Raw genomic sequence first — 25,622 nt, 5'->3', positions numbered from 1 at the left:
TTGAACAAATGCAATTTTAATACATTTTCATATAAAGGAAGCTTTTCAGACATTATCGCTTCAATAAGAAAACTCACATTCTAACATCACAACCTGCAAAATAATTATAAAATCAATCATTGTTATAGCAGCATTTCTGATATCAGCTATTCAAACTTTGTTTCTCTTTCCCTGATGTGGGCTCTAATTCTATAATCCCTCAGAGCCATAATGCCTTTAGTATAAGAGTTTATCCCCATTTCTGTAGAGTTAAATAGACATAACAAATTGCTTGCTACCCTTTATATATAGGATGCTACTCTATCACAATTACTTTCCACAAGAACTGCCATATTCAACTACCTAATCTCTGCTGAAAAAATCCCAGCTGCACCCATGATCAATACTAGTCCCTTTCATATGAAACAAGTGCCTTGAATTTCCGACAACATTCTCTTGATCTTTTCTTTCTGTATGCTGATACCAATACCTGCTATTTCTATCTTTATAGCCTAAATACAACATATTTTTATATATTTTAAAACTGACACAACTCAATAAATAACATCCTGGGCAGTCTCTGGCTTGAACACAGAAGAGTAGCATTCTAAATCCTAAATCATGAAATGCGCTACCAATGCAGTGTCATTAAATTATTATTTTTTCATAACACTTTCAATATTTATATTCAGTAATCGCTGGTGGTGATCAACAACTAACATTTTAAAATTCAATTACATTATAAGAGATTTATTCAAGGAACAAAATAATGCTTGAGAATGAGAAAACGTAATCAACAAATTTTTGATAATTTAAATCAACACAATGCATCTTAGAGCAGTAAAATGTGTAGTTTCATTTTTTTATCAGTTTGATGTAATTTAATGGAAAAGTATGAAGGTTAATCTCTCTCACTCTCACTTATATTCATGGAAATACTTTTCACATATTATATGAAAACTTGACTTTTTCTCATGTATTGTTTGTTTTTAAGGGTTTTACGGCGCTTGCAACACATTACGGTCATATCACAACCGGTAAAAAGGAAGAAAGTGGAATAGTAATAAGTTCTAGCATTACAATTTAAGCATCCAAGAAAATGTAAGACAAAGGGGAATTGGTTCAAATAGGAAACATGTAGATTCCAAGAGCACCCTATCAATGTACCAAAAAGTCTCATCCAGAACCAAGCACAGGTCCCTATTAAACTAAGAGGAATACTCAAATGTTATATAATATATAATATGTAAATAAAACATAATACAGTGCATTACAGAGAGATGATTTACAAGGAAAATAATATCATCTCCTAAATATATCTATATACTTGACTGTTTTACTCTCAGCAAATGCATCTGGCCAGGGCCCGGACAAAACCAAGTAATCTCATTCCAAGACAAAGACAGAAAGCAATTTGGAAAACAGATATAGGGGGATGGAAAACAAAGTATGTTTCTCTCTGCCCACTATGGGATTTTCTCATGTATGTTTGCAACAAATTGAGGCATTGGCAAAACAGAGGAGAGACTTTTAAAAAGTTTCACTATCTGTGTCAAATTGTTGTCAAATTTCAGAGCGAAAGTGGAACACCTGACCACATTACCAATGCTAGATGAAATAAATTAAAATGAAATCAATGGTAAATCCCTTTCTTTTCTTCTCAGTTATATTTTTTTTTATGAGCAAGGTTACAATCCCTTTCTCCAGAGAATAGAAAACATAATTCGCATCTTAGGCGTGACAACAGTGTTGCTGTTCTGATGATGCAAGTTTAAAGCCTGTTGGAGAAAATCCTCTTGAGCAAATTAACCGTGGGGTGAATTAGAGATTTAGCACCTACCTTCAAAGGAAAATAAATAATTTTAAAAATATATAAATAAATCAGAAATTGACATGAATTTTAACCAGACTTTTTACTAAAAATCCATACTTTTAAAATTATAAAACTAAATTACAAGGGCCAGATTTGGATACAATCATCAATTTACTCTTTAAAATATAAAATTTCAGCAGTTTTCCAAATCAACAAAAATTAGTGCCGTTTGCATTCCCTAATTAAAAACCATCATAAAATGTATCCATGGTTTGTTTGTCTTGGTATGGGTGGATTTCTGACAACTGGCTTAAATATCAAATACTGTAGGGAAGGTAAAACTATATTTTGACTGAATTTCTAAAAAAAAAAGACTTTATCCTCTGTAATAATCGATATACATTTTCAGTCTTTACAATTTTACATTCCTAGAAACTAAATAATGAAAAACAAAACAAAAAAATATTTGCCACAATCTAACTTTCACTGCGTGGGATATGGTGCCTTGCTGTATGGTGGGGGAGGGGCAGTTGCGTGAGGCTGTGGTGGGATATGATGTGCAGTAGAATTATTGGCATGTTGTGATGTTGGTGGTCGTGGTGGCATAATATTGGCAGCAGCTGGGGGTCTAGGTTTGATGCCATATCGTTTCATGTAGGCCATGACTTGGTCAGGTACCTCCGCTAAAACCTCTTTAGCCAGGTATGCTTGAGCAACTTGCATGTTGGCAGATAGAAACTTGTTGTATGGAACAAACTGTGGAATAAGAATAATGACGTGTATTAGTCTTTAACCCTTAGACAAAGACAAAGAGACTATTCAAAATATTAGGGGCAGGGTGGCTCAGATGGATGGTCTCCCCTTCATATCCTAGGGTTAACTAATCCATTGCACTCTGTGACCATAAGCAAGTCACCTCGCCCTAGCTTATTTTCCGGCTGTTTCAGTATTTCTTTGACTCTTAAGAAAAATTTTCCCAAAGGGATGGATAAAGGGAATTTAATTTTTATTCTACTTTTAAGTAGTTGAACTTCTCTCATTATTTACCCGATACAACAACTGACCAAATCATTTTCACCAAGACTGCAATTACAACGATACAACCTAAGCTGCAAAAACCGATTCACTATTGCTAATACCTCGAAAAAAATCAGTAAGATCTGATCCGATGTTACAATAGGTATTCTTAAACCCTGCTGCCAGTAAAGGTTTAATCTCGCAAATGTCTACGGAGCCTGTGGTTCCCTGGATTCAGAGGTATGAATACTAACACTTATTTGTTAACCTGTGAATACGTTGCTGCTATATTCCACCATATTGCAAAGTTAAACTGACCTACATATTCAATGTTAGCAGTCAGAAATCAGTTGGGGGAGGGGGGGGGGGTGATACACCAGGTTATTCACGTCTACTTAGATCTAGTTAGCCTGTTAGAACACTTTTTTCTATCTAAAACGTATTGTACAAAAATAACTATAATAAATACAAAAAGGAGCAAAGGAGAAAAAAAAAAGCATTTAAAAACTTGATTGCTACTTGACTGGTAACCTTTGCTTGTGAAAATAGTGCTCGACATATTGAGCTATTGAGGCCTCTAATACTTGGTGCATAGCATCAGCCATATATTTTACTGTTTCATTTTAATATTCAATTCACCTGTACAATGTCCCGCTCAGCATAACGGCCACGACTTGACAACCTTTCCTCATCACCATCCAATTCATCCATTGCTGAAATGCAAAAAGGATAACCATTATCATCATTGACATCATTACCATCATCATTAAAACTACCACCTTCATCATTATCATCAATAACATTGACATTTTTTGGTGGATGGCCCATGAATAAACTAGGGAGACCCGATTAAAGCAAGGCTGTCAACACCTTTTTTTTTTTTTTACTTGATCAAGAGACTTAATCCCAATTGCACACTTTGGGGCAACACAATTTCATAGATATGCATAGTATCTTAGTATTTTGTCTAATTTATTTAGAGTCAAAATTATTACAGCTATGAAAATTACATTCACAAACAAAAGCATGGGATTTTATATTTTTCTTAATGACATCAAATTTCATAAGTGGTCGTTTTAAGGATATGTAAGTTATCCTGCATTGTTAAAATGTTTTGACATTATCTTATTGACATTATATATTAAGTAAAAGAAAAAGGATAGCACTTTAGACCCATTAGGCCCATTGAGCCTGAGTATATCCCAGGTTCTACAGTATGAAACGAACAATAGCAATTGCTTGCTACCATTTGAACAGGACACTAGTCTATTGCAAAGTAGTATTTCCATCAAATCTTACAGACCTAGCTACCAATCACTGCTATGTGGTCAGTGGGGGGGGGGGGGTCCGATAAAAATTCAACTTCACCCGGGATTGATCTCAGTCCCTTTGCATGTGAAGCTAGCACTCAACAAACTGAGCTATCGAAACCCCCAAATTAGAATTCAGTGACTTTTTTTTTCTTTAAAGACCATTCAATTTATAAGATTATGAGGTTTAACATAAAACAGTGACGTTGCCAACTGAACAAAACTTAGCTTGGACTTTTTTATAAAAGTGATAATAAGTGAACAAATGAGTTCAAAATGTTTTGGGAAAGTCCAGTGAATAAATGTCCATAATGATATTACTATCCAATTGAGACTAAAAATTCAACTTTTAGAAAAGTGTACACCACAGCTGGACAGTGAGTCACATTAATAGCCTGCTGAGTAATGATGTGCACATTAAAAACTGTACAATCTACAAAAATATGGTTTTATTCATTATATTTAGCAATCTTAAAAAACTAATGTGAAAGCAGTCCTCAGTCATATCTCGTACACTAATCTGAAGAAGTCTGTATGAGACAGTGCCAGACAAAGAGGAAGGTGATTCTTTGGGATGGTTTTCTTTTTGCTGTATTTTTCTTTCTTGCTTTGACGCTGTTTCATACACACATTTTCAGAACTTATTTTAGTCGAGGAAGCCTGATTTTTTTGGAATGTTTTTTTCCCCTGTATTTTTCTTTCTTGCTTCGGCGCTGTTTCATATACATTTTTATTCAGAATCTAGTTTAGTCGAGTAAGCCTTATTTTTTGGGGATGGTTTTTTTCCCTGAATTTTTCTCTCTTGCTTTGTCTGACACTGTTTCATATACACTTTTCAGAACTTTGTCTTACACTGGTACCCGCTCCCTAATTTGTTGATCATCCACTAACCTGCAAAATCGGCAGTTCCAACTCCAACTATAATGATTGACATTGGTAAAGTAGATGCCTGGGGATATAAATGGGAAAAAGAGAGATATCTTTGATATTTGCTTATACTGTTCGATAATTTGATGTTTTTAACTCTTCATGCAAATACTAGCAGGTCTGATAACTGAACGTAATTATTGGCTTGTTTTTAACATTGTTGTAATGGACAATATTTTGTGTTGGTTTGAGAGTATTTCCATTACAACAATGATGAGCCCATAATAATTTGGGTTATCAGAAATGTAAATAAGTAACCAATTTTAAAATATAATATAAAAATAAATAAAGTTCCCTTCATTCATGGAAAAATGTGTATTCTGTTCCAAGGGGAGATTGGAATAACCCAGGCAGAAGCCACAGCACAGCTACATGAGGTGACTTGTGCAAGGTCAAACAGCAAAGCAGGTAATTATAACTCAGTATCTTTCGGGTACAAAGCAAATACCATACTGCTGAACCATGCTGCCCCTTTTACTGTGTTTGTTTATAAAAAAAGGTTTGCATATCTTCGGCATATTCATCTCAAACAAACATTTTGCATATCATATTATGGAATTACTTGGACCACTTTACTTGAAAATGATTAGCGTACCCAAAAACTGTTTTGTTTTTGTCAAAATCTTATAAGAGTGAAAATATTACTAAAAATAGTTAGAATTTGATGATAAGTCTTTGAGTGCACTCATCTTTTTCAAGAAAAGTGGCCCAAGTAATCCCTGGAAGCCCAAGTAACTCTATAGATAGTATGCCGATGACGTCACTCAGGCCTTTGTTATTGTTTTTGCCATCCGCATTTGTGAGTTGTTCTCACTAAACTGTATTAACCAGACTATAAAAGTTCATGGTTACACAGAGTTTGTGTGTTGGTCCGTTATACTTCCGGATGGCAATGTTGTGAACTCCTTGGCCAAGCGCATTCTATCTATATTTAGTTAGTGATTACTACATACATTTAATTGTGCAGCGATTTTCCATAGCAAAGTGTCACCTTTTAACTTGATGGCACAAGGAAGGCAACCCAGTAATGATAGACAACTGTAATTGTTGAATGGATATGAATCCTTGATTTTGTTCTCATTTCTAGTTACTTTGATTTTTTTTTAAATGTCTTAACTGACTTAGAAAACGAAGTCCCTTTACTTAAGTTTGATACAAATCCTGTGTGGAACAAACTTAACAAATTACAAGGAATGCAACCAAAACAAACGAAAAAAAACCCTCACATCTACAATGGCTGTTTTGGTTTCTTGCATGTCGGTGATGATTCCATCTGTGATTATCAACAAGACAAAATATTCAGACCCATCCCGTACTTGCTGAGCAAACCTGAAGAAGAAAAAAAAAAAAAAAAAAAGATAATCAACAATACAAAATCCAATGTGATTAAAAATTTTAATCGAGACTCTTTAAACATGGCATAAGAATTATGGTGCTCATAGTATATATAGTTAATATACTTTTACATCAATTTCCTTTTTTTTTTCTCTCTCTTTTCATTCCCTATCGTTTTTCTGTTATGACATCAACACATTTCTTTAGAAACCAAATCAAAATAAAACTAACCTCACCTCCTCCTCTCTTACCGATATAGACAAACTCAATTTATTGCCAATCTTAACAACTAAAAATAAAGACATTAACATACCATTATACATAGAAAGAACAATGCAAATTTGAATATCTCTGAATCATCATAATTAGGATATCTCTACAAATCCAACGTTCTAATACCATGACCAGTAAGACAATCATCCTCGCTCCTCATTCAATCAAAATAAGGCTCATAAATTTGCCTTCTGCCGACTCTCATTAAAATTAAAATTGATACCTCACCTGGACACGTGTCTAATGACAGGACTAAAGTTTGTCGGGCCATACAATTGCACACACTGAATTGAATGATAATAAGCAGCGAGAATGCCATCTATACCCGAGCAGAAAGGATTGGTGGGCTGAAAATTCTGGATTGGAAAATACACAAAATATAATCTTTTAATATCATTGGTTATAAGATTGTTTGTTTGTTGTTTTTGTTTGTTTTTGTTTTTGTTTTTTTGCTTTTTCTATAGTGACACTTCTTAAAAAATCAACAGGCTTGAATAAAAACATTTTTTAAAGGACAAAAACCGACAATGAATGCGGTTACCATTGTTAAACAGGCATGCTAAGAAATGGCAGATGGGTCAGTTGATTGTTTCATTGTTTGTGTTTTGTCCTCCTTAATTTCCTTTTACCTTGTTGGCAAAGCAGCATCAAAATGCTCTTTTTCCTTTAACTTTACAAACAATTGCTGAAATTATTTTATTTTGGATTTCATTCAGAATGCGCAAAGTAAATAATATCATTCAATTGTTGTGAAAGCAAAGCTTTAAATGTCAATGTTTGAGTTGTCGAAATTTATAGTCAGAAAATTTTGCCTAAGAATCAAATGTATCTTGTACCTTGTGATACATGAACATGCTTTAAATTGAGAGAATTGAATTAAAAACATTTTTTAATTCCATTTTTGTGCAACTCACCAAAGCAAACTCATGTGAAACAGTTCCATCGGGCATTCTGGCACCAAAACCCAAGGCAGGGTACATTTTGTCACTAGCAAAAGGAATAAAGCAAATGGATGATGATGATGAGCATGATGATGACAACGACGACCAAGATAATAATTTTTATTGTGTAAAATTAACAAAAATCAGAAAAATAACTAGAAAGTAGGGAGATCAGGGATATTACAGGGACATCACAATACACTTAATCGAGTTGTTCTTCTTTAGGCCAGATTATCCTCTCATCAAAGACATAGACAGATAGACGACATCTTTTCCTAAGAGAATAACCCTGGCAAGATTGTATCTAATCCCAAGCTAAGATGCATTCAAAACCATTATTAGGTTATACAGCTAAGAGCAGCAATAACCACAGGCAAGACAGAATTGGCTGCCTTAACATAAAGATGAAGATAAATTATTTCTTATCTTTTCTTACTTTATCTTCTTAAAGGCTAACCAGGATAATATCCTTCCAATTCTTTATACAGACATAACATTGAACAAATCTTAATAAATCAATATATCACATTTGTTTTTGATTATGACAAACATTGACATTAAGCAAATTCATATCTTAATGATATCAATTCTTTGTCAATCAATTTCTTTTTTTTTAAATTGAGCTTTTATATAGCACAATATCCACTAAACGTGCTCAAAGCATTTTAAAAGGGGTCCCTAGCCAACAGCAACACTTAACACTTAGTACGAGACATGACGTCTGTTAGGCGATATTACAATTTTTTTCGGACAGAGACAACACTTTTAACAGCCAGGTACTCATTTTACAGCCGAGTACGGTGAGAGAATGTGAGTAAAGAGCCTTCTCCAAAGACTCAACTATGTGCCGAGCAAGGCTCAAATCCAGGACCTTCCGTTCCGAAAGGGAGTGTCATACCACTAGACCACATAGCCACACACCTTTTTTATATAAATTCCCCAACTCACCTGTCATAATCTTGGATAATTTCTCCCACACTGGTGATAGCAGAGGCGTATTGGTTCATCTGGTAAGGATTGTAGTAATGCAGTGAGGATGGGTTTTGGGGATTCCCGTTGGAAGCTGTGAAGTCTATGGCCACAGTGAAATTCATCTGCATACTGAGTAACGGGATGAGAAAATGAAATTTGAAATCATAATCATCATCTTTTTTATAGAGTTGCGGCAGATATTCATTTCTTTATTCTCATAGAAAAATACTCACTTAGATTAAAAACTTATAAAATGAGGCAAACTGTTTGCATGCAACAATTTTATTAGCATGACTCCACCAAGTCGAGTACAAGTCTAACAGGCTAATGATTTTGCTTTGATTTTACGATAAATGCACCTCCCGAATCTGCAATGATACACGTTTTGCACTTACCAGTCAAGAAGAAAATCTATAGGCTCGAACGATCTTGACAGCTACTATTTAAAAAGATACTGACTATTAGTTGAGAATAAAGTAATGCAATTTTCTATTCAGGTAGATGTTTCTAAGGGATTTTACAAATATGATGTATCATTTCTTGTAAAAAATAGTGGGAACAAAATTGCAGAATATCATAAATTATTCATTACTTACCCGCCCTTGATATAATCAAGAAAACTTGCCTCTTCTTCTATGTGGCATCTCATCAAATGGATCTTGTGGGGAATAAAACATAGGAAATCAATGATAAATCATCGCACTACTCTTGATTTGTATGTCTTCACAAGTTTTCTGACAATTACAACACTTGGGTTATTGCAGCACTTGTCAAAAAGATTGTTGTTTATGTTCTCCCCTACACTAAGAATGTAAATGAATTCAAACGACAGGTTGTTGTCAATTTTATCTAACCAGAAAGATGGATAGTTCTAATCTCATTCTTATAGCAGTTAAGGTTAAAGTTACACACACATTTGCAGGTTATTTCAATTTGTAAGTGAATTCCTAGAATTGTGACAATTCAACTGAACATGATGTGCATTTGTTTGTTTGGTTTTTCTACCTTATTTTAAAAATACAGTTATCCGATAGTGAACAAACTTGTTCAATTCATTTTGAATTTCATTGTTCTAAATATCAAGTGGGAAAAAAAAAAAAAAGTAATCACATACCTCTCCCGCTTTCTTCTTTTTCTTTTTTGGATTGAAAATCTGTTTCGAAGAAAGATCACGTGAATTTTACTTTGCAATCAAATCATTTTGTTTTTTTCAAAGCAGCAATAATATCGGGAGTGGCGAGGAAATGTTTAAAAATAGAATATATTCTTTTTTATAAACTATCCCTTCAAAATTCAATGATCTCACATGTGATTTTATAATGCTAAATTCACAAAGAAAATAATAAATCATCGCCAAAAAATTTTAAAAATAAATCATAACTTTTTAAAACATTTCAATAAAGAAAGAAAAAAAATTACATTATGCTGACAGCTAGGTATTCAATGACAATTAGTAGTCGTCAACTGCTGTTGACAAAAAAAAAATTAAAAAAAGATTTGTACTGAAACGTTTCACTATCTAAATGATCTTAAATACAACGGACCATACATACCTCAAACACTTTGTTGGATCCAGAGCTCAGCTCCCTAACATTTGTTGTAAATTCTCCAATAGGAATATGGCTGTAAAACCAAAACATGATGAAAATGATATTTAATGATCCTGGTGATGATAATGATGATGATACGACGACGATGACAACGAGGATGATGATGATGATAAACAATAATAAATGTAGCTGGGAGAAGGCAAAAGATTTCGAATTTCTTATCACTTGTTTTTTGTTTTGTTTTTTTGAAAGCACACTGACCTCTACTCAAGTTACTATCAATGTTTTATTATTTAGATAAATAACAATGTGAAATTGAATGTAAGATTCAATTTAATAGATGAAAACAGATAAAATGGATGTTACGGGTTTCCCCTTTATCAACAAAACAGGATGAATGGAATACTACAGACAAATGAGATAATGTGATAATGTCCATCAATGTTTTTGTTTATTCATCTTAACAACGCCACTACCACATTATCTCATTAGTCTGTCATGTTTCATTCATCCTGTTTTGTTGATAAAGGGGAAACTTGAAACATCCATTTTATTTTTATCAGTTTTCGTTTATTAAATTGAAGCTTACATTCAATTTCACATTGTTATTTATTTCTTCGAGCTTCGAGCAGCAACATTTACATTACTCAATTATTTGAATATAATGTTTTAAGATGCTCTGACAAACAAATAAAACAATTTTGTTGTTTATATCACTGAAACACTATTGAGACTCAACTCAGACAGCACACTTACTCGCCACTGGATTCCCAATCATGGCATTCAACTTTGATGGATCTGTGGAAATAAGTAAAATATTATTAAAAATAATATACTATTAACCCTTTACAAACGAGGCTTAAGTATAACCTCTAATTACATCTATTTCATCAAAAGATGAAGTAAGAGAGATGGTGAGAGCATGTTACCAAAAAAAATAAAAGTACTTCAGAACCATTAGGCCCACATAAATAAAGTAGTTCTAAATAACCGTGGAGCCACAGTTTACTCCAGTTTCTGTAGTTTTAAACAGAGTAACAATTGCTTGCTACCCTTTGGTTAGGTCGTCAGTCTGTGACAAAGTACACTCCACCAGGTCTAACAGTCCCAGATACCCAATAACTACTAGAACTATCTTCAATTCAGTTTGAGAAATCCAAAACCAAAAGGTTGAAACATGTATAGATAAATCTTTAAAAAATCTAAGATCACTGGGGGGGGGGGGGGGGGGGGGGAATAAGAAGATCCACCTGGATCTGGATTCAAACCTATATCATCTCCAACCAAAGGAGAATGTCACAGTACACACTTCCTCTTCTACTTCTTCCTCTTCAAGCTGAAACTTCCTCGTGGAAGATTCATCAGCTCAGCATTCACAATTGTTTTATAAAGAGCTATCCAAGTTGTTCCAGTACTCAATCATATAGTTGAGGGCAGAAACGAGTAAAGATGGCAGTCCACTCTAGATTGTGGCAACATAAAGTTGCCAGGTTTCCTCTTGTTCAGTTGGAGGCCCTGTAATGGCAACCTCACCTGTTCTTTCTGGCATTTGTAAAATACATTCAGTTTATTCTTCTCTCCCCTTTCCTTCAATGGTTCCAAATGGGGTGACATATATGGCTTTGATTCGTTTCTAGGATTTTGTTGAACAAATTTTATAGCTCTGTTGGATGGATTCTCTTTCCTTAATTTCGGAGGAGTAATAGGGATCCCCTACCGTACTGTTATATTCGAGTGTTGGTCTAACATAAGTTTATAGCATTTCTCTTTTAAGTTTTATTTGCAGTCAAAGAGGTTTCTTCTCAAGAATCCCAGGGTGAGTTTGCCTTTCTGCATATGTTTGTAATGTGGTCTTTCCAGGTCAGGCGATTATTTATCGTTACTCCCAGATATTTTGCTTTGGTGACGTCTTCTAGTGTGATATTGTGTATTGTATATTTTGAAGGTATTATTTTCCTTTTGTTGGTAGTTTTCAGGACTTAGCATTTTTGTGTGTGAAATTACATGAAATTGTCATTTTCCCATAACTGTAGGTTATCAAGATCTTCCTTCTGACTTATTGCTCTGTACAAAATAGTCTCAGTTGAGTTCTGTGACAATCTTTCAGGCAAATCATTGATGTAGATGAGGAACAAGAGGGGACCCAGAACGGTACCTTAGGACACACCCGATAGTACTGGAGTTGACTCTGACATTGCCAACAGGTGAACATGTGCAAAGTTACATTACCCAACACGGCAAGCAGGTGGTGTAGTGGTAAGACATTGACTTTTTGTATCAGGAAAGATTTGAATCAATGAGCTGCCACTGATATTATCTCAAGTGGCGGTGTCATTCTATAAAATCCTAAAAGACGGTGCTAACTTTCTTTCAATAGACTAAAATTTGTTGAAAAGGGAGTTTAACATTTAAGACCTTTTTTTTTTTACCAATATTCTTACCTGTCATAGTCTCCATTGCACAACTTCCTCATAGGAATAATGAAGGCTTTCCAGTTTGGATTCAATGTGTTCTTTATTACCTCTGTACGATGCACAGCTGTGTAGCTAGAGGAAAACAAAAACAAAATAAAAAGAAGCGTGTCTATATTCTTCTTTCTTCTTTCCCCTTATGATGTCTATATAGCCGAAGATCAGCAAGATGCAGGAATGCTGTGGTCTTCCCAAGCTCATGTTGAGATCCATAGAGCTTCGACTTTAGTGAGTCTTCTCAGGCAAAATGGTCGCTCTTTCTTCATTGTACTTTGTCGTGACTATATTATGCTCTCCACTCTTAAACAAATCGAACAGATTTAACTAATTTTGAAGTTTGGTGTTAAAGACGGAAGGAATACAAAGGAGTAAAGTTGGTTGATGACTGATGGGGTCAAGACGACATGCACTTATCTGCAGGTCTGATAACCAAAATTGTTATGGACTGATTAATGTAATGAAAATACTCTCAAACCTACACAAAATATTGTCCACTACAACAATGTTAAACCAACCACATAATTGCATTTGGATATCAGACCTGCAAATGAGTGCACATCAGGTACAGATAAATGTGCAAAATGATCTTTTAATTTCTTGTGACACTCCCAATCTGGCAATTTGACCTGTAATTATAATCAATGAATAAAACAAAGAGGAATGAAAATAATATGTTGTACTGGACATACTTTATCAGTAAGAATTCCAACACATATTACAAAACATGTCTAATTAAACAAGGGTTTAAATGATTACCTAATTATAAATATACACTGTCCAACAATTCTTTCTCCTCATAAAACGATAAATTAGAAAATAGGTTAAATAATTCTTCATTGTGCAACAATATCTAATCTTAATAGGGTCTATAAAACAAATAAATATATCCACCTATATTGCTTATTCTCTTCACTATATATCATTTATTCCCCTTCCCCCATCTACATTCCTACCAGCAGACCATACAAAATCATTGTTCTAGTTCAAACAGTACAATTCACCAGTTTGCACATTTTTTGTATTCGCACTCTAACAACATCCATCACATCTTAGACTTATAGACTGTAAAGTGCATTATCCAAGGACACAATAAAAGGGCATGCAGCTATGTGGTCTTGTGGTGTGACAATTGCCTTCCGACTGGAAGTGGAAGGTCTAGGGTATGACACCCACTCTCAGCAGCAGTTTGTAAAGTCCTTGAAAAAGGCTCTTTTCTCACATTTTCTACCCGTACTCAGGTGTAAAATGAGTACCTGGCTGTTAACAGCTATCTCTCTGTTGGAAAAAAAAATGTTAATATCACCTAATAGGCGTCATGTCTCGTCCTATATGTTGCTGTTGACTAGGCACCCCTTGTAAAGTGCTTTGAGCATGATTAATGGATATTGTGTAATATCAATGCTCAAGTTTTCACGTTTTTGGGGCAATAGTTTTGCTATCATTATAGCCCATTTGGTCACAAACAATGCTTAATATCACTTGACTATTACGAGATGAAACTTTGGAGTATAAACAGATACAGTGAGACATGGAGATACAGAAAAGACAGAACACCATTCAATGACATGGTATAGAGCATACCTGTTGTCTTCATTTGCTCTGTAAAATGTAAGAAATGGGTCGGATTTTCCCCAGAACCAATTTTTCTGATCCAGATTCTTGCCTTGGAATTGAAATGTGACAATTTCCTACAAAAGTGAAAAGAAAAACACACAACAACAAAAAATGATAAAGAAAATAAGTAGATCTAAATATAATAATATAACAATAAATATAATACTAAATATAATAAGTGCATAAGCCTATCGCAGTATATTCAAAAAATAATCAGTTTTCAGAATTTGATACATTTAACTATTATATGATTTCAATGCATTGATTTCACATTGTTCTAAAAATCTAGGGGAGGGAGGGGAGGAAAGAGGTAATAATACATTAGACTGTATAGCTGAAGAGACAGAGGGGAAGGGGGGGGGGGGGGGGGGAAAGATGGAAAGTGGATCCCAACCCACACCAGGCCTTTCATTTTTGTTCCGCTGGGTAACTCTATTAACTTCTATTGCTCCCTTGGACAAGATGCAATAATCAGATTCCTATTAATACTCGACCTGGGTTTACTGGAGTATCTATTTACTTTACCAATTCTGCATAAAAGTGCAAAATCAATTGTTTTTTTTTCACTTTATATTTGCAGAGCCATGCTTCAAAATCTTGTCATATAATACAAAACCAAGTTGGCTACTCACTGATCAATTGGAATTGCATCCATCCACAATAATAATAATGAGGTCAATATAGCTCAATTGGTAGAAAGATTGCCTCAAAAGCAATGGAACCAGTTTCAATCCTGGATTAAAGTCCAGCGTCTTTCTGTCCTCTCTGTACCCCCAGCAGTGATTATGTAGCTGGACCTGTTAGATCTCATAGATCGTACTTTGACATAGACTTGCATCCTATACAAAGGGTAGAGTGCATTTGATAATGTTCGTTTAGGCAGCAAAAACAGAATTACTTCTAGCTCCATGTGCCTTACAGCTCAATAAAACTTCTACAATCATATTACCTTTGATGATGACAGCTCTTCTGCTCGTACTGCATTGGAAAAAAAATGAAAATAAAAATGAAATAAGTGAGAATTTCAATAAATTTTGAGTCATATATTTCATGAAAAGATCTTACAAGTAAAGTTGATTGACATGAAAATATACTTTTTCAAAATTGGATGTGGATAAATAACTATTTTCTATTTTCTAATGCGGTCAGAACATTTTTTAAAAATTCTTTAAAATAAAAAATTGAATTACAACAATGCAACTTTTTTCCCACCTATTTGTTTCTCATTCATATCTTTAATGTACATAAAAAGTTATACTAAATTTAACGAGTTGATCACTTCACATGAAGATTAAGAAGCAAAACTCCTGAATGGAGCCGAAAGTCAAATGCAAAACTCAACATGTAGGGATGAGTCATTGATACTTATAAGGACTATTACAGTTTTTTTAACAGATGGTGAGGAAATGCAAATAAAGAATCAACTTGGCACCATTCATAGCAGGACTTGAACCAAAAACCTACTATACAAACCACATGAAAGGTTATTTGTTTTATGCTAATTATGCATTATCAATACATACTTGATCAATTCTCTCTAAGCGGATTTATTCAAATTAGTTAATCATTTATCCTTTGAAGATGGGCATATATGCCCAAGCATAAGACATCATATCATACATAATATTATACAATTTCATATCTTTTTTAAAAAGAAAGAAAAGTCTTACATGAAATCTGCCCATTCCCTTGTGTGCCTTGATTTCCATTCCTGGATTGAAATAAACAATTGATGAATACAAATCAACGCAAAGTTTAAAACTACTTTTCAAGTTTCAGGTTTGAGACTTTTTCACGAGCTGCAGATTATTTTAATCGATGTAGATTTGAATTAAAAGTTTCCTGACCAAAACGATATAAATGTGTTTTGTTGGAGTACAGAACAAAATTTCATCTTATCAATATATGGACAGTATCAAAACTATTAAAATTTTATCATAAAACACTTATTCCACTATATAAATGCCATGTATTTCTAAAATACAAGGTTTTTTTTTTTTTATTATGTATTTAAGTCAAAACTACATCACAATTAAATCAGATTGAAATTATTTTTTTTAAAATACAATGTGAGCAGATTGCAAACTGAGATATCAAGAATCAAATAGATTTTGCATTGTATTATAAATCTTACTGTAAACTTCTGACAAAGCAGCTTCCGGGTGAACCAACAATTTCCCCTAAGGTCAACTCGACGGATCCAATAAAATCCTGCATGAATAAATAAGAGACAGAGTAAAAAAAATAGAGGTTTGTGAAAAACAACACAAAATGTGTTTAATATGATTATGAAAACCAATAATGGTGGGTGGTGTTGAAGCTGCTATTGTTTCTGCTGCTGCTGATGATGATGATGATGATGATGATATGATGATGATGATGATGATGATGATGATGATGATGTGATGATGATAATGATGATGATGTCATTGACAATGCCGCTGATAACAACATTCTTTCAAACTCACATGCTCAGCTAAGTTCCTGCTCCGAGAGTCTACATCGTATCTGTAAAAAATAAAACAAAACAATATTATTTCGCTGTACGACAGTATAAGCACAGAAATAAGGTCATTGCCCTGCCAAATACTTATCTAAACTATTTCTAATCTAACATTACAACTGAGGATAAAAAATGCATTAATAATAACGTAATTTTTTTTTTTTTTAATTTGCATTTTTTAACTAAAAGATTCAGACCATATTAAATGCCCTTTTGACAAGGTTGGAGATTCATTTTTAACATGATCTTCAAACACTTTGAGTACAATGAATATTGAAAAATCACTGAGTCAGAAAAATAATTTTGCTCTGACTGCTCATATGCAAATTGCAAATATAAGCATTAATAAAGATTAGGAGTGAAAAATGGGAGAAATACAACAAAGACCACGAACTTAAGAAATGTTCAAAAGTTGGTAGAAAATTCTTAACATCGTTTGCCATAAATATCAAAATCTGATAATACTTTTTTAAAACCAAAAACTGAAAATCCAAATTATTCTAGAGACCTGGCATCAATGAGGGTGTCTGTAATAACAGTTTGTTTCATTGTGAACAATTTTTTTACAGTTAACAAATAATAGCAAAATTACTTACACTTCAAACTTTAGCTTTTGAGATTCCTCAAAGAAGTAATCGATGACAAACTTGGTAGTAAAGTCCGGATTCAAATTATCTTGAATAGTTTCAGTCCTACCGAACTAAAAAATAAGCAATTTTTAAAAAAGTTATAATGGAAGCTTTTATGTCTTTTAAACAATAAATGATAAGTGGCTTGTTATCTTCATTTGCCTCACTCTTATTTGATATTTGTGCAGTGGAAACCACACATAACAGGCCCAGGGATATCAGGGATCCAAATTTACCTAATAAGAGATTTTTTAAAATTTTAAATGCCATTGGCAAGGAGTTCATGACTTATAATATGAATTTGGCGAATGAAGTCATGTTAATAATAATAATAATAATAATAATAATAATAATAATAATAATAATAATAATAATAATAATAATAATAATAATAATAATAATAATAATAATAAAGTGTTCTTATATAGCGCTAAACGCTTAAGCCTCAAAGCACTTTACAATATAATTATCAAACCATAAACACACTCGTACCAAGCCAAACAGACAGACACATAACAGTCGCACACACTAACTATGCAAGTTTTACAAAATGAAATTGACAGTCAACAAAATGGAATCAAAAAATAAAATGTATAATTTACTCATCAATAAGAAAATGCCAAGGATAAAAATTTCTGGAAAAGATGACTTTAGATTTAATGACAATTGTTAGATTGACACTCGCTTTCGGATTGGAAGGTCCTGGGTTTGAGCCTCACTCGGCGCACAGTTGAGTCCTTGGAGAAGGCTCTTTACTCACATTCTCTCACCGCACTAAGGTGTAAAATGAGTACCTGGCCGTTAACAGCATTTTTTTTGGGTCAGTCAAGTGCTTAACTGGCGATTTGGAAATGACATGTTGAAAATTACAATAACATTGATACAGTTTTTCTATCAGTAAATAAGTAAATATAAAGATAACAAACCTCCATAAATTTGTTTGTCTTAATATCTTTTGAATACATGACACACATTGGGTCAGACTTGGACATGTAATCCATGTTACGAAGATTCCTGTGAACAACAGTTAGAGAGTAGTCAAGACATCTTTAATATATGATAACATATGGATAAATGAACCTTTAATCTATAATTAATAAACTACAAGCAATTGGCAAAAATACAAACAATTTCAAATACATCTTTGCTTAGCTAGATAATGCAAAAGAAGATTTTTTTACATTGCTACTCTTTTACTCCTATTTTATTCTCGCCCAAAACCTGAAATCCTAAAATAAGAAGAAAATAATAACAAAAGTAATAGTCAGAACTTAGGTCAAGGGGTAAAGGCCTCTTTGTTGATTTATTATTTATCAAAGTAGGATAAAATGTTAATGTAAAATTTTTATCAACTGCCATTTTAGTCTTGTGAAATAAAATTTGAAAGCCAGTCTTATTATTGTGTCCTCGGTATGTAATAGATATATACATATATAAATTATAAAAACAAAAATCATGAAATAATAGTGCTAAACTTTTTTTATAAAAGGAGCTATTTATAAAATATTTCAAGTATAATTATGCTCAACTTCTACGAATACTGTTGCGAGCATTCACTCTCATCTCCTAATTATACTTGAAATATTTATATATATATTGGTTGAAACCCAAAAGGGGATTTTAAATTAAACAATATATCAGATTCTTGTCAGCAAATTTGAGACAAACTGATAACTTTTCTCAGATTTTACATTAAACCTCCTTAAAAATATGACAGAGGAAATAATTTAATAAAACAAACCTGACAAGTTTGTTTTTTTCTTGCATTGGAAGATAGTTAAACTTTAATCTTAATATTTATTGTATTTGGCTATCTATTTATCTATAATTTTTTTTCACTTCACGTCCACTTCTACTTATAAATAATACTAGTAATGTTATGAACTAAAAAAAAAAAAATTGTATTGGAAGTCATTTATTTGAATAAAAAATAAAAATCTTGTAGTTTGCCATAATAATGTATATAAGATTGACTTCAATTGGTAAACATCTTTCTGCAAATTTGAAAATAATGAAAAGTAATGAAAGGCAACAAAGATAAATTATAGTGGCTTTAAGGTCATTGCAGTATGACTAGCCTTTGGATCTTAATAGGTCCCTAGTTCAGGTCATGCTATGGACTGAGCAGTTAAGTGCTTGGAACAGGCTTTCTACTTAATTTCTCGCAATTTACTCAGTTGTAAAATGAATACCTGTCCGGTAAAAGTGCTGTCCTTGTCGAAAAAAAATATATTGCAAAATTAAAAGGACATTTTGATAACCACAGGCATTATTTCTCATCTACATGTGACGCATTGATATTGGCTGCAGACACCTAGTAAAGCACTTAAAGCATATTTAGTGGATAATGTGATGTATTGGCTCAATTTTGTTTATTATTTGTCATTCAGTGCATTATTGACATTAGCCAACTGTTCACTTGGAAGACACTACCCCTAAATAAATAAATAAAAAAATAAGTTAAGTATACTCGCCGGCAACTGATGCTAATTTCTACTTTGGATGAAGGAATGGCAGCACCCCCAGCCTGAAATCCTCCTACTGCACCCAGGCCAGACATCTTTGATACCTAAGGGATGATTAAAGTAAAGTAATGGAAAGTAGAAATATCTAGTAAATTAGTACTATAAACAAGAATCAGAAGAGTGAATTGTGAGTCTAATACCCAAGCCTAATTAAGTTGTGAGACAAATGAGAGAGTTGAACAAGTCATTTTTTTTTTTTAAATCAAGTCTCTGTCATATTATTCACAAGACAAGAGGAAAGGACTCTACTTATCAAGATTAATTTAAATTCAAACAAGGGTAAGGGCGGATGTAACTCAGAGCTGCCAACCCTATCTGATTAGAATGTGTACAATGGGACCTCAAAATGGGAGAGATTTCATAAAAATGGGTACAATCCTAATATCGACGGAAACTAACCATTGTGAAAGTAAGAGTAAGGTATACTTTCATAAAGTGACACCGCACAAGCTCAATTGCAGCAACAATGATGTTCCCAAGACTATAATCCAATCCTTTCAGAATTCTACCTCCCAGCATGAAAATCATAATTGGTCAAAAAATATATGAATATCCACTTGGTCACCAAGGTTTCTCAATAGGCTAGTAATAATATGAATAACATCGTACATTGAAAATGAGTACAATCTTGGGGGAAATGCGTACAAGCGTACAATCGCTGAAAATGCGTACAATTCTGCAATTTTTGCTGTAGGTTGGCAGCTCTGGTAACTTTAATGGAGTGGTGGATGGCATCGACAGCATAGCATCCCTCTCACAGCCAGGCAGAGTTGTCGTATCAGTCAGTAAGGTTGTGGGTTCGAGCCCCATTGCCACAAAATTTTTATTCTCTATTGTCTCCTGGCACTTTTCTGGACAATTTTGGCTAGGGCTAGGGAGACCAAAATCTTGGTCTCCCTAACCTCTACCTTTTCAGATTATTTTGGGTTTTTTTTCAATAATCAAAAGCCTGGCCTTTTATTATTGCCAGACAGTCAATAATTGTTCTTCATTATTGGCAGACTCAGACATGCAATGTCGGGCAAAAACGACAGTGGAAAGCCCTTCCAATTGAAATGTTTAAATTTAAAAGTAAAAGTAAACGCTGTGATTATCCCCAGACACCTGTCTGGGGATAATGAAAATTCGTTATTCCCAGTGCCCAGACACATATTTGAAACTCCGCTCTTTTAAACAATTATCCACATTTCAGAATATGGAATGTTTCCAAATGCACATAGAAATGAGGAAAGTTAATAAAATATCTATAAAAACATAAAATTAACCAACATTAAATCAGTTGTTACTACATATACACAATATGCGTCGACTTCGAAGTAGGTTTCATGGCCAAATGGTTTAGTCGTCTGCCCTGGAAGTTTTACCAGAATCGACGTTGTGGGTTCCAATCCTGGTTCCGCCACATTTTTTAAAATATTTTTTAAAAATTCCGTCTTCTTTTTACAGAAAGTTGCAAGGGATAAATGTCCCATCCATCCTCCCCCCACCTCTTTTTTTTTTTTTTTGAGCGAGTCTATTCTTTTCTCCTTTTTGTTTGGCCTTTTCTTCCGTTTCTGAGCATGAATGTCTTAAAATTGTTTTTATATTGAAAAAAAATTATTGTTTGTTTTTTTCTCCTCTATCTGACCATTTGGTCACTCTCTGAATATTTCTGTTTGTTTGCTTTTTAATTATTTATTCTTTTTAGACACTTTTGAGATCGGAGTGGGGACGAATATGAGAATTTGCTAGAAACTAGAAAGGAACCAAAGAGAGAGAGAGAGAGAGAGAGAGAGAGAGAGAGAGAGAGAGAGAGAGAGAGAGAGAGAGAGAGAGAGAGAGAGAGAGTGAGCTTAAAAAAAAAAGAGGTGGGGGGAGGATGGATGGGACATTTATCCCTTGCAACGTTCTGTAAAAAGATGATGGAATTTTTTTGTTTTAATTTTTAAAAGTGGCGGAACCAGGATTTGAACCCACAATGTTGATTCTGGTAAAACTTCCAGGGCAGACGACTAAACCATTCGGCCATGACACCCACTTCGAAGTCGACGCATATTGTGTATATGTAGTAACAACTGATTTAATGTTGGTTAATTCTATGTTTTTATAGATATTTTATTAACTTTCCTTATTTCTATGTGCATTTGGAAACATTCCATATTCTGGAATGTGGATAATTGTTTATAAGAACGGAGTTTCAAATGTGTCTGGGAATAACGAATTTTCGTTATCCCCAGACTAGACCTGTAAATGAGCTCTATAAAAATTGACTGAGACTGAAACTGAACCTCACTGAAACTCTTCGTATCGTATCAGAAAAATCCAAAGAATCGAGATGAATAGTAAACAGCAAGCTCACTTGAGCAAAACAATGGCAGAAAACTAATTTACGTGGGAATTAATTAGGCTACTTACAATTGTTTCTTATAATTAGGTACCCGCATCAGTGAAGAAATGGTCAACCAGTTTGTTTACAACGTCAGGCAATCGAGATGTGCTTGTAGCAATTAACTTTCCATTGAAGGTTTCTTCATAACGCACTTCCGGCTTTCGCATTAAACTTTTTCATACTTTTAGGTTCTACCAAGTAAATGTGGTCAATTTTGGCTAAGACAAAACAGGGAAATTTATCGCTCGGCGGCTCAGTTAAAATTAGCTATCATTGGGATCACGACAGGTTTGGAAAGTGAAAAGATAATTTCACGAAGGCTGTGTGAAAATACATTGGGGGTGTGTTCAGACACTGCAATTCTAAGAAGCATCGCTTAGCCTTGGCAATATATCCATCGCAAATATAAACGGCCCTTGGCCTTGAGCTATTATATTTGGCCCTTAACTGTTTTAGTCACCATGGCGTTATTTGTGAACTTATGTGACTAATTTTGGTATCATTTTAAAGGGCACAAAACAAGCTTTCTAACGGTGTATTTCATTCTTAATTCCTGATTGTATCTCTCAAAAAACTAATGAAATAAAAATTTATCAATTTTTGAATTATAAGAACTTTTTAAATTATGGATACATTTTAATTAAACTTCATACATCGATAGACAATAATTGAAAAACATCTCTGCCGAATTTCATCAAAATTGATACACTCGTTCATTATTTTATTTTACCCGCCATCAACCCCACTTTTTTGGACAAAAACCTCATCTTTTTTTCCATTTTCATTATCCTTAATTTTTTCCATACTTTTCATACATGAAAATGATTTATATGAAAATAAAGCTTATTTTATGACCTTTAAAATGATACCTAACACTTGCCATTTATTTTTTAATTGAAACAAAATTACTGAAAACAATCAGTGGGCCATGTTGACTGCAAAACTCAAAATTTCCCGATAGCCGCGAGATGCTGGTTTTGAGGCAGCAGTGAAATCACAGATTCTCTCTGTAAAATTGACAAAAAATTTCAACAGAAAAATATAAATAATTCTGGAACCGTAAGTCGTAGAGAAACAAATAAGGTATCAAATTTTATGTTTTTTCAAGACCCATCCCCCTGACTGGGTCAAATTAAGATATTTTGAGTTTGAAAATTTTATCAAGTTTCAAAGTGCCTAGAGTAGAGCCTAGATGCGTAGCGCTGTGGAACATTCCTAATCACTTCACGGTCATTCGACTACGATTCACGAATTCTTTCTTTCTTCTTCATTTCTTTCTTTCCTTTCAAAAAATATTTGAATTTGACGAATTGACTGATTTCAGTTAATTGACTGAGAATTTACAGGTCTTCCAGACAGATGTCTGGGGATAATGACAGACAATCAAAAGTAAAAGTAAAGGTAGCGTCAATTGCCAAGGACCTTGACAATTGTCAAATCGTCAATTGCCAAGGACCGTGTCAGTTTATCAACTACGCATGTGTACTTTTAACTGCCACGGAGTACCTTTAGTGTCACGAAGTGATGCATTGCCACAGAGTGATGTTATGTATTAATAATATTAATATTAATTAATACTCTCTTTTACTCTTGTTTCTCTCTGTGTGTCATTTTCTCTTTTTTTCCTCTATTACACACACACTCTCTCTCTCTCTCTGTCATTTTCTCTTTTCCCTCTCTGCCATTTTTTCCTCTGTGTATGTATTTCTCTGTCATTCCCCCCCCCCCCCCCTCCTCTCTCCTCTCTCTCTCTCTCTCTCTCTCTCTCTCATATTTCCTCTTTTTGTTACGGACCTTGCCAGTTGGTAGATCATCAACTATTTACTATTAATGCCACGGATTGATCTTGTTGCACAAATGTTTTACGTTAATTATTCCGTATTAAGACGATGTGCAGTATATTTCCTTTAAAATAAAGGAAATCTTATTTTTCTTTTTTAATCTAGGACATCTTGGCAGGGATTTGCCACCTCGTCCTTCTGTTTTTTTTCCCCCGCTGAATCCGAAATCAACAGTAATTTTTGTTTGATATTATTTTAAATCATCTTGGAATTCGTGAAAAGACATAAAAATTAAAAACAAATGCCAACAAGTGTGGACTTGATCCTTTCCACAACAAAGAAAAGAAAGTGACGGGGTTCGAGATTCGTATGCGCGCAAATCGAGGCTTGACTGAAATCACTACATGCAGCTGATTGAGGCCCGACTGAAATCACCACATGCGGCTGAAGAGTTCCAATTTGACTCCTTGGCAATTGATGAACCGTCAACTACCAAGGACTCACTCCTTGGCAATTGACACTTCCTTTAGAGGGGCAGGTTCTGGAAATTTTCAGTTCCGGCAAAGGACTTACATACCTTATACTTAAGTGTAACTTTTATAGCACTTTGAGCACGTTTAGTGGATATTGTACTTTATAAATGCTCGGGCTTTTATCTAGATATGTTCTCTGGCTTCATTCATTCCTTGAATAATATGATTAATGTTCCAAGAATAATAAACAAGGAAACTGAGTTAGCAGGAAGTGGAGGTGTGAAGTGTGAAGTGTGAAAGAGAAAGTAAAACCGTCTAAGTCTAGCTAAAACATAAAAGAGTTCCGTTTTAGTGTCTTGGTGAAGATGTGACCTCCAGTTTCAAAACGGTATTATGTAGACGTGTACATCCCAGCTTGTTGTTGCAAATACTGTCCATTACAACAATGTTAAATCAAGCTCACAATTGCGTTCGACTAACACTTGCACGTCGATATTGATATTACTCAAAATTGGATTTATAGCGACGTGAACTGAGTAGGTACTAGTAAGTTCACAAAGATTTATAGTATAGTAAAACATATGAACGGGTTAAATTTATTTGTTTAATTTAGTAGGTGCAATAAATATAGTTTTACACACTTTGTAAAACTATATGTTCATACTGTCATCAGTATAATTTTTAATTCCAATTTTTAGCATCCGATTCTATCCAACATATTACAGGTTTGACCGCGGCCTTTGTAAACTCATGGCCTGACACTGACATCGTTAACTTATAGCAGTAGGTGCAATAAATATGGTTTTACACGCTTTGTAAAACTATATGTTCATATTGTCATCAGTATAATTTTAAATTCCAATTTTTAGCATCCGATTCTATCCAACATATTACCGGTTGGCCTGACATTGACATCGTTAACTTATAGCCTGACGTCAAAAGACAAGTCTTTGACCGTAAAAGAAAACAAAGTGTGAGTTGTATTCAATAGTTGAACCAATGGAATCACTAGTTTCCTTGAGCTCTACTAACAACAACTCACTAGACGCTGCACAAACCTAAAGAAAATGACATCAAACTATAAGTTTTATAGGTTGTAGTGTCAGGCTATAAGTTAACGATGGCTACGCACTGACCAACA

General features: G+C 33.9%; 1 protein-coding gene across 2 annotated transcripts; it reads right to left on the bottom strand.

Moving 5' to 3' along the window:
• Nucleotides 1–24,776, bottom strand: LOC144974800 (copine-8-like). Of its 2 annotated transcripts, none has more exons than XM_078918077.1 (21): nucleotides 24,586–24,776; nucleotides 19,809–19,903; nucleotides 18,261–18,348; nucleotides 17,302–17,405; nucleotides 16,671–16,710; nucleotides 16,337–16,413; nucleotides 15,873–15,913; nucleotides 15,152–15,180; nucleotides 14,170–14,276; nucleotides 12,559–12,663; nucleotides 10,874–10,915; nucleotides 10,121–10,190; nucleotides 9,682–9,720; nucleotides 9,164–9,225; nucleotides 8,544–8,696; nucleotides 7,569–7,641; nucleotides 6,883–7,010; nucleotides 6,273–6,375; nucleotides 5,011–5,068; nucleotides 3,449–3,522; nucleotides 1–2,548 (listed from the first exon to the last, which is right to left on the bottom strand). In XM_078918077.1, exons 2-21 carry the CDS (start codon nucleotides 19,892–19,894, stop codon nucleotides 2,276–2,278), a joined length of 1,752 nt encoding a protein of 583 aa, XP_078774203.1. In that variant the 5' UTR covers nucleotides 19,895–19,903; nucleotides 24,586–24,776; the 3' UTR covers nucleotides 1–2,275. The 2 variants fall into 2 exon arrangements, with proteins under 2 accessions (XP_078774203.1, XP_078774204.1); XM_078918078.1 differs by lacking the exon at nucleotides 24,586–24,776 and adding an exon at nucleotides 22,254–22,423.
• Nucleotides 24,777–25,622: the final 846 nt, after the last annotated feature.

The sequence above is a fragment of the Berghia stephanieae genome, chromosome 6 (assembly GCF_034508935.2).
Source record: "Berghia stephanieae isolate SIO BIC M18660-M18661 chromosome 6, UCSD_Bste_1.3, whole genome shotgun sequence".
In the NCBI taxonomy this organism is placed as follows: domain Eukaryota; kingdom Metazoa; phylum Mollusca; class Gastropoda; order Nudibranchia; family Aeolidiidae; genus Berghia; species Berghia stephanieae.
Note: the sequence above shows the minus strand (reverse complement) of the source record. Positions and strands in the feature narration are given on the sequence as shown.

Excerpts from the sequence above, each read along its gene's own strand:
- LOC144974800 (XM_078918077.1), bottom strand. The coding sequence starts at position 19,894 with ATGTCTGGCCTGGGTGCAGTAGGAGGATTTCAGGCTGGGGGTGCTGCC. Across the intron at positions 18,349-19,808 it reads GAAATTAGCATCAGTTGCCG|GAATCTTCGTAACATGGATT; the intron begins GCGAGTATACTT and ends TGTTGTTCACAG. Across the intron at positions 10,916-12,558 it reads TGCAATGGAGACTATGACAG|ATCCATCAAAGTTGAATGCC; the intron begins GTAAGAATATTG and ends TTATTTCCACAG.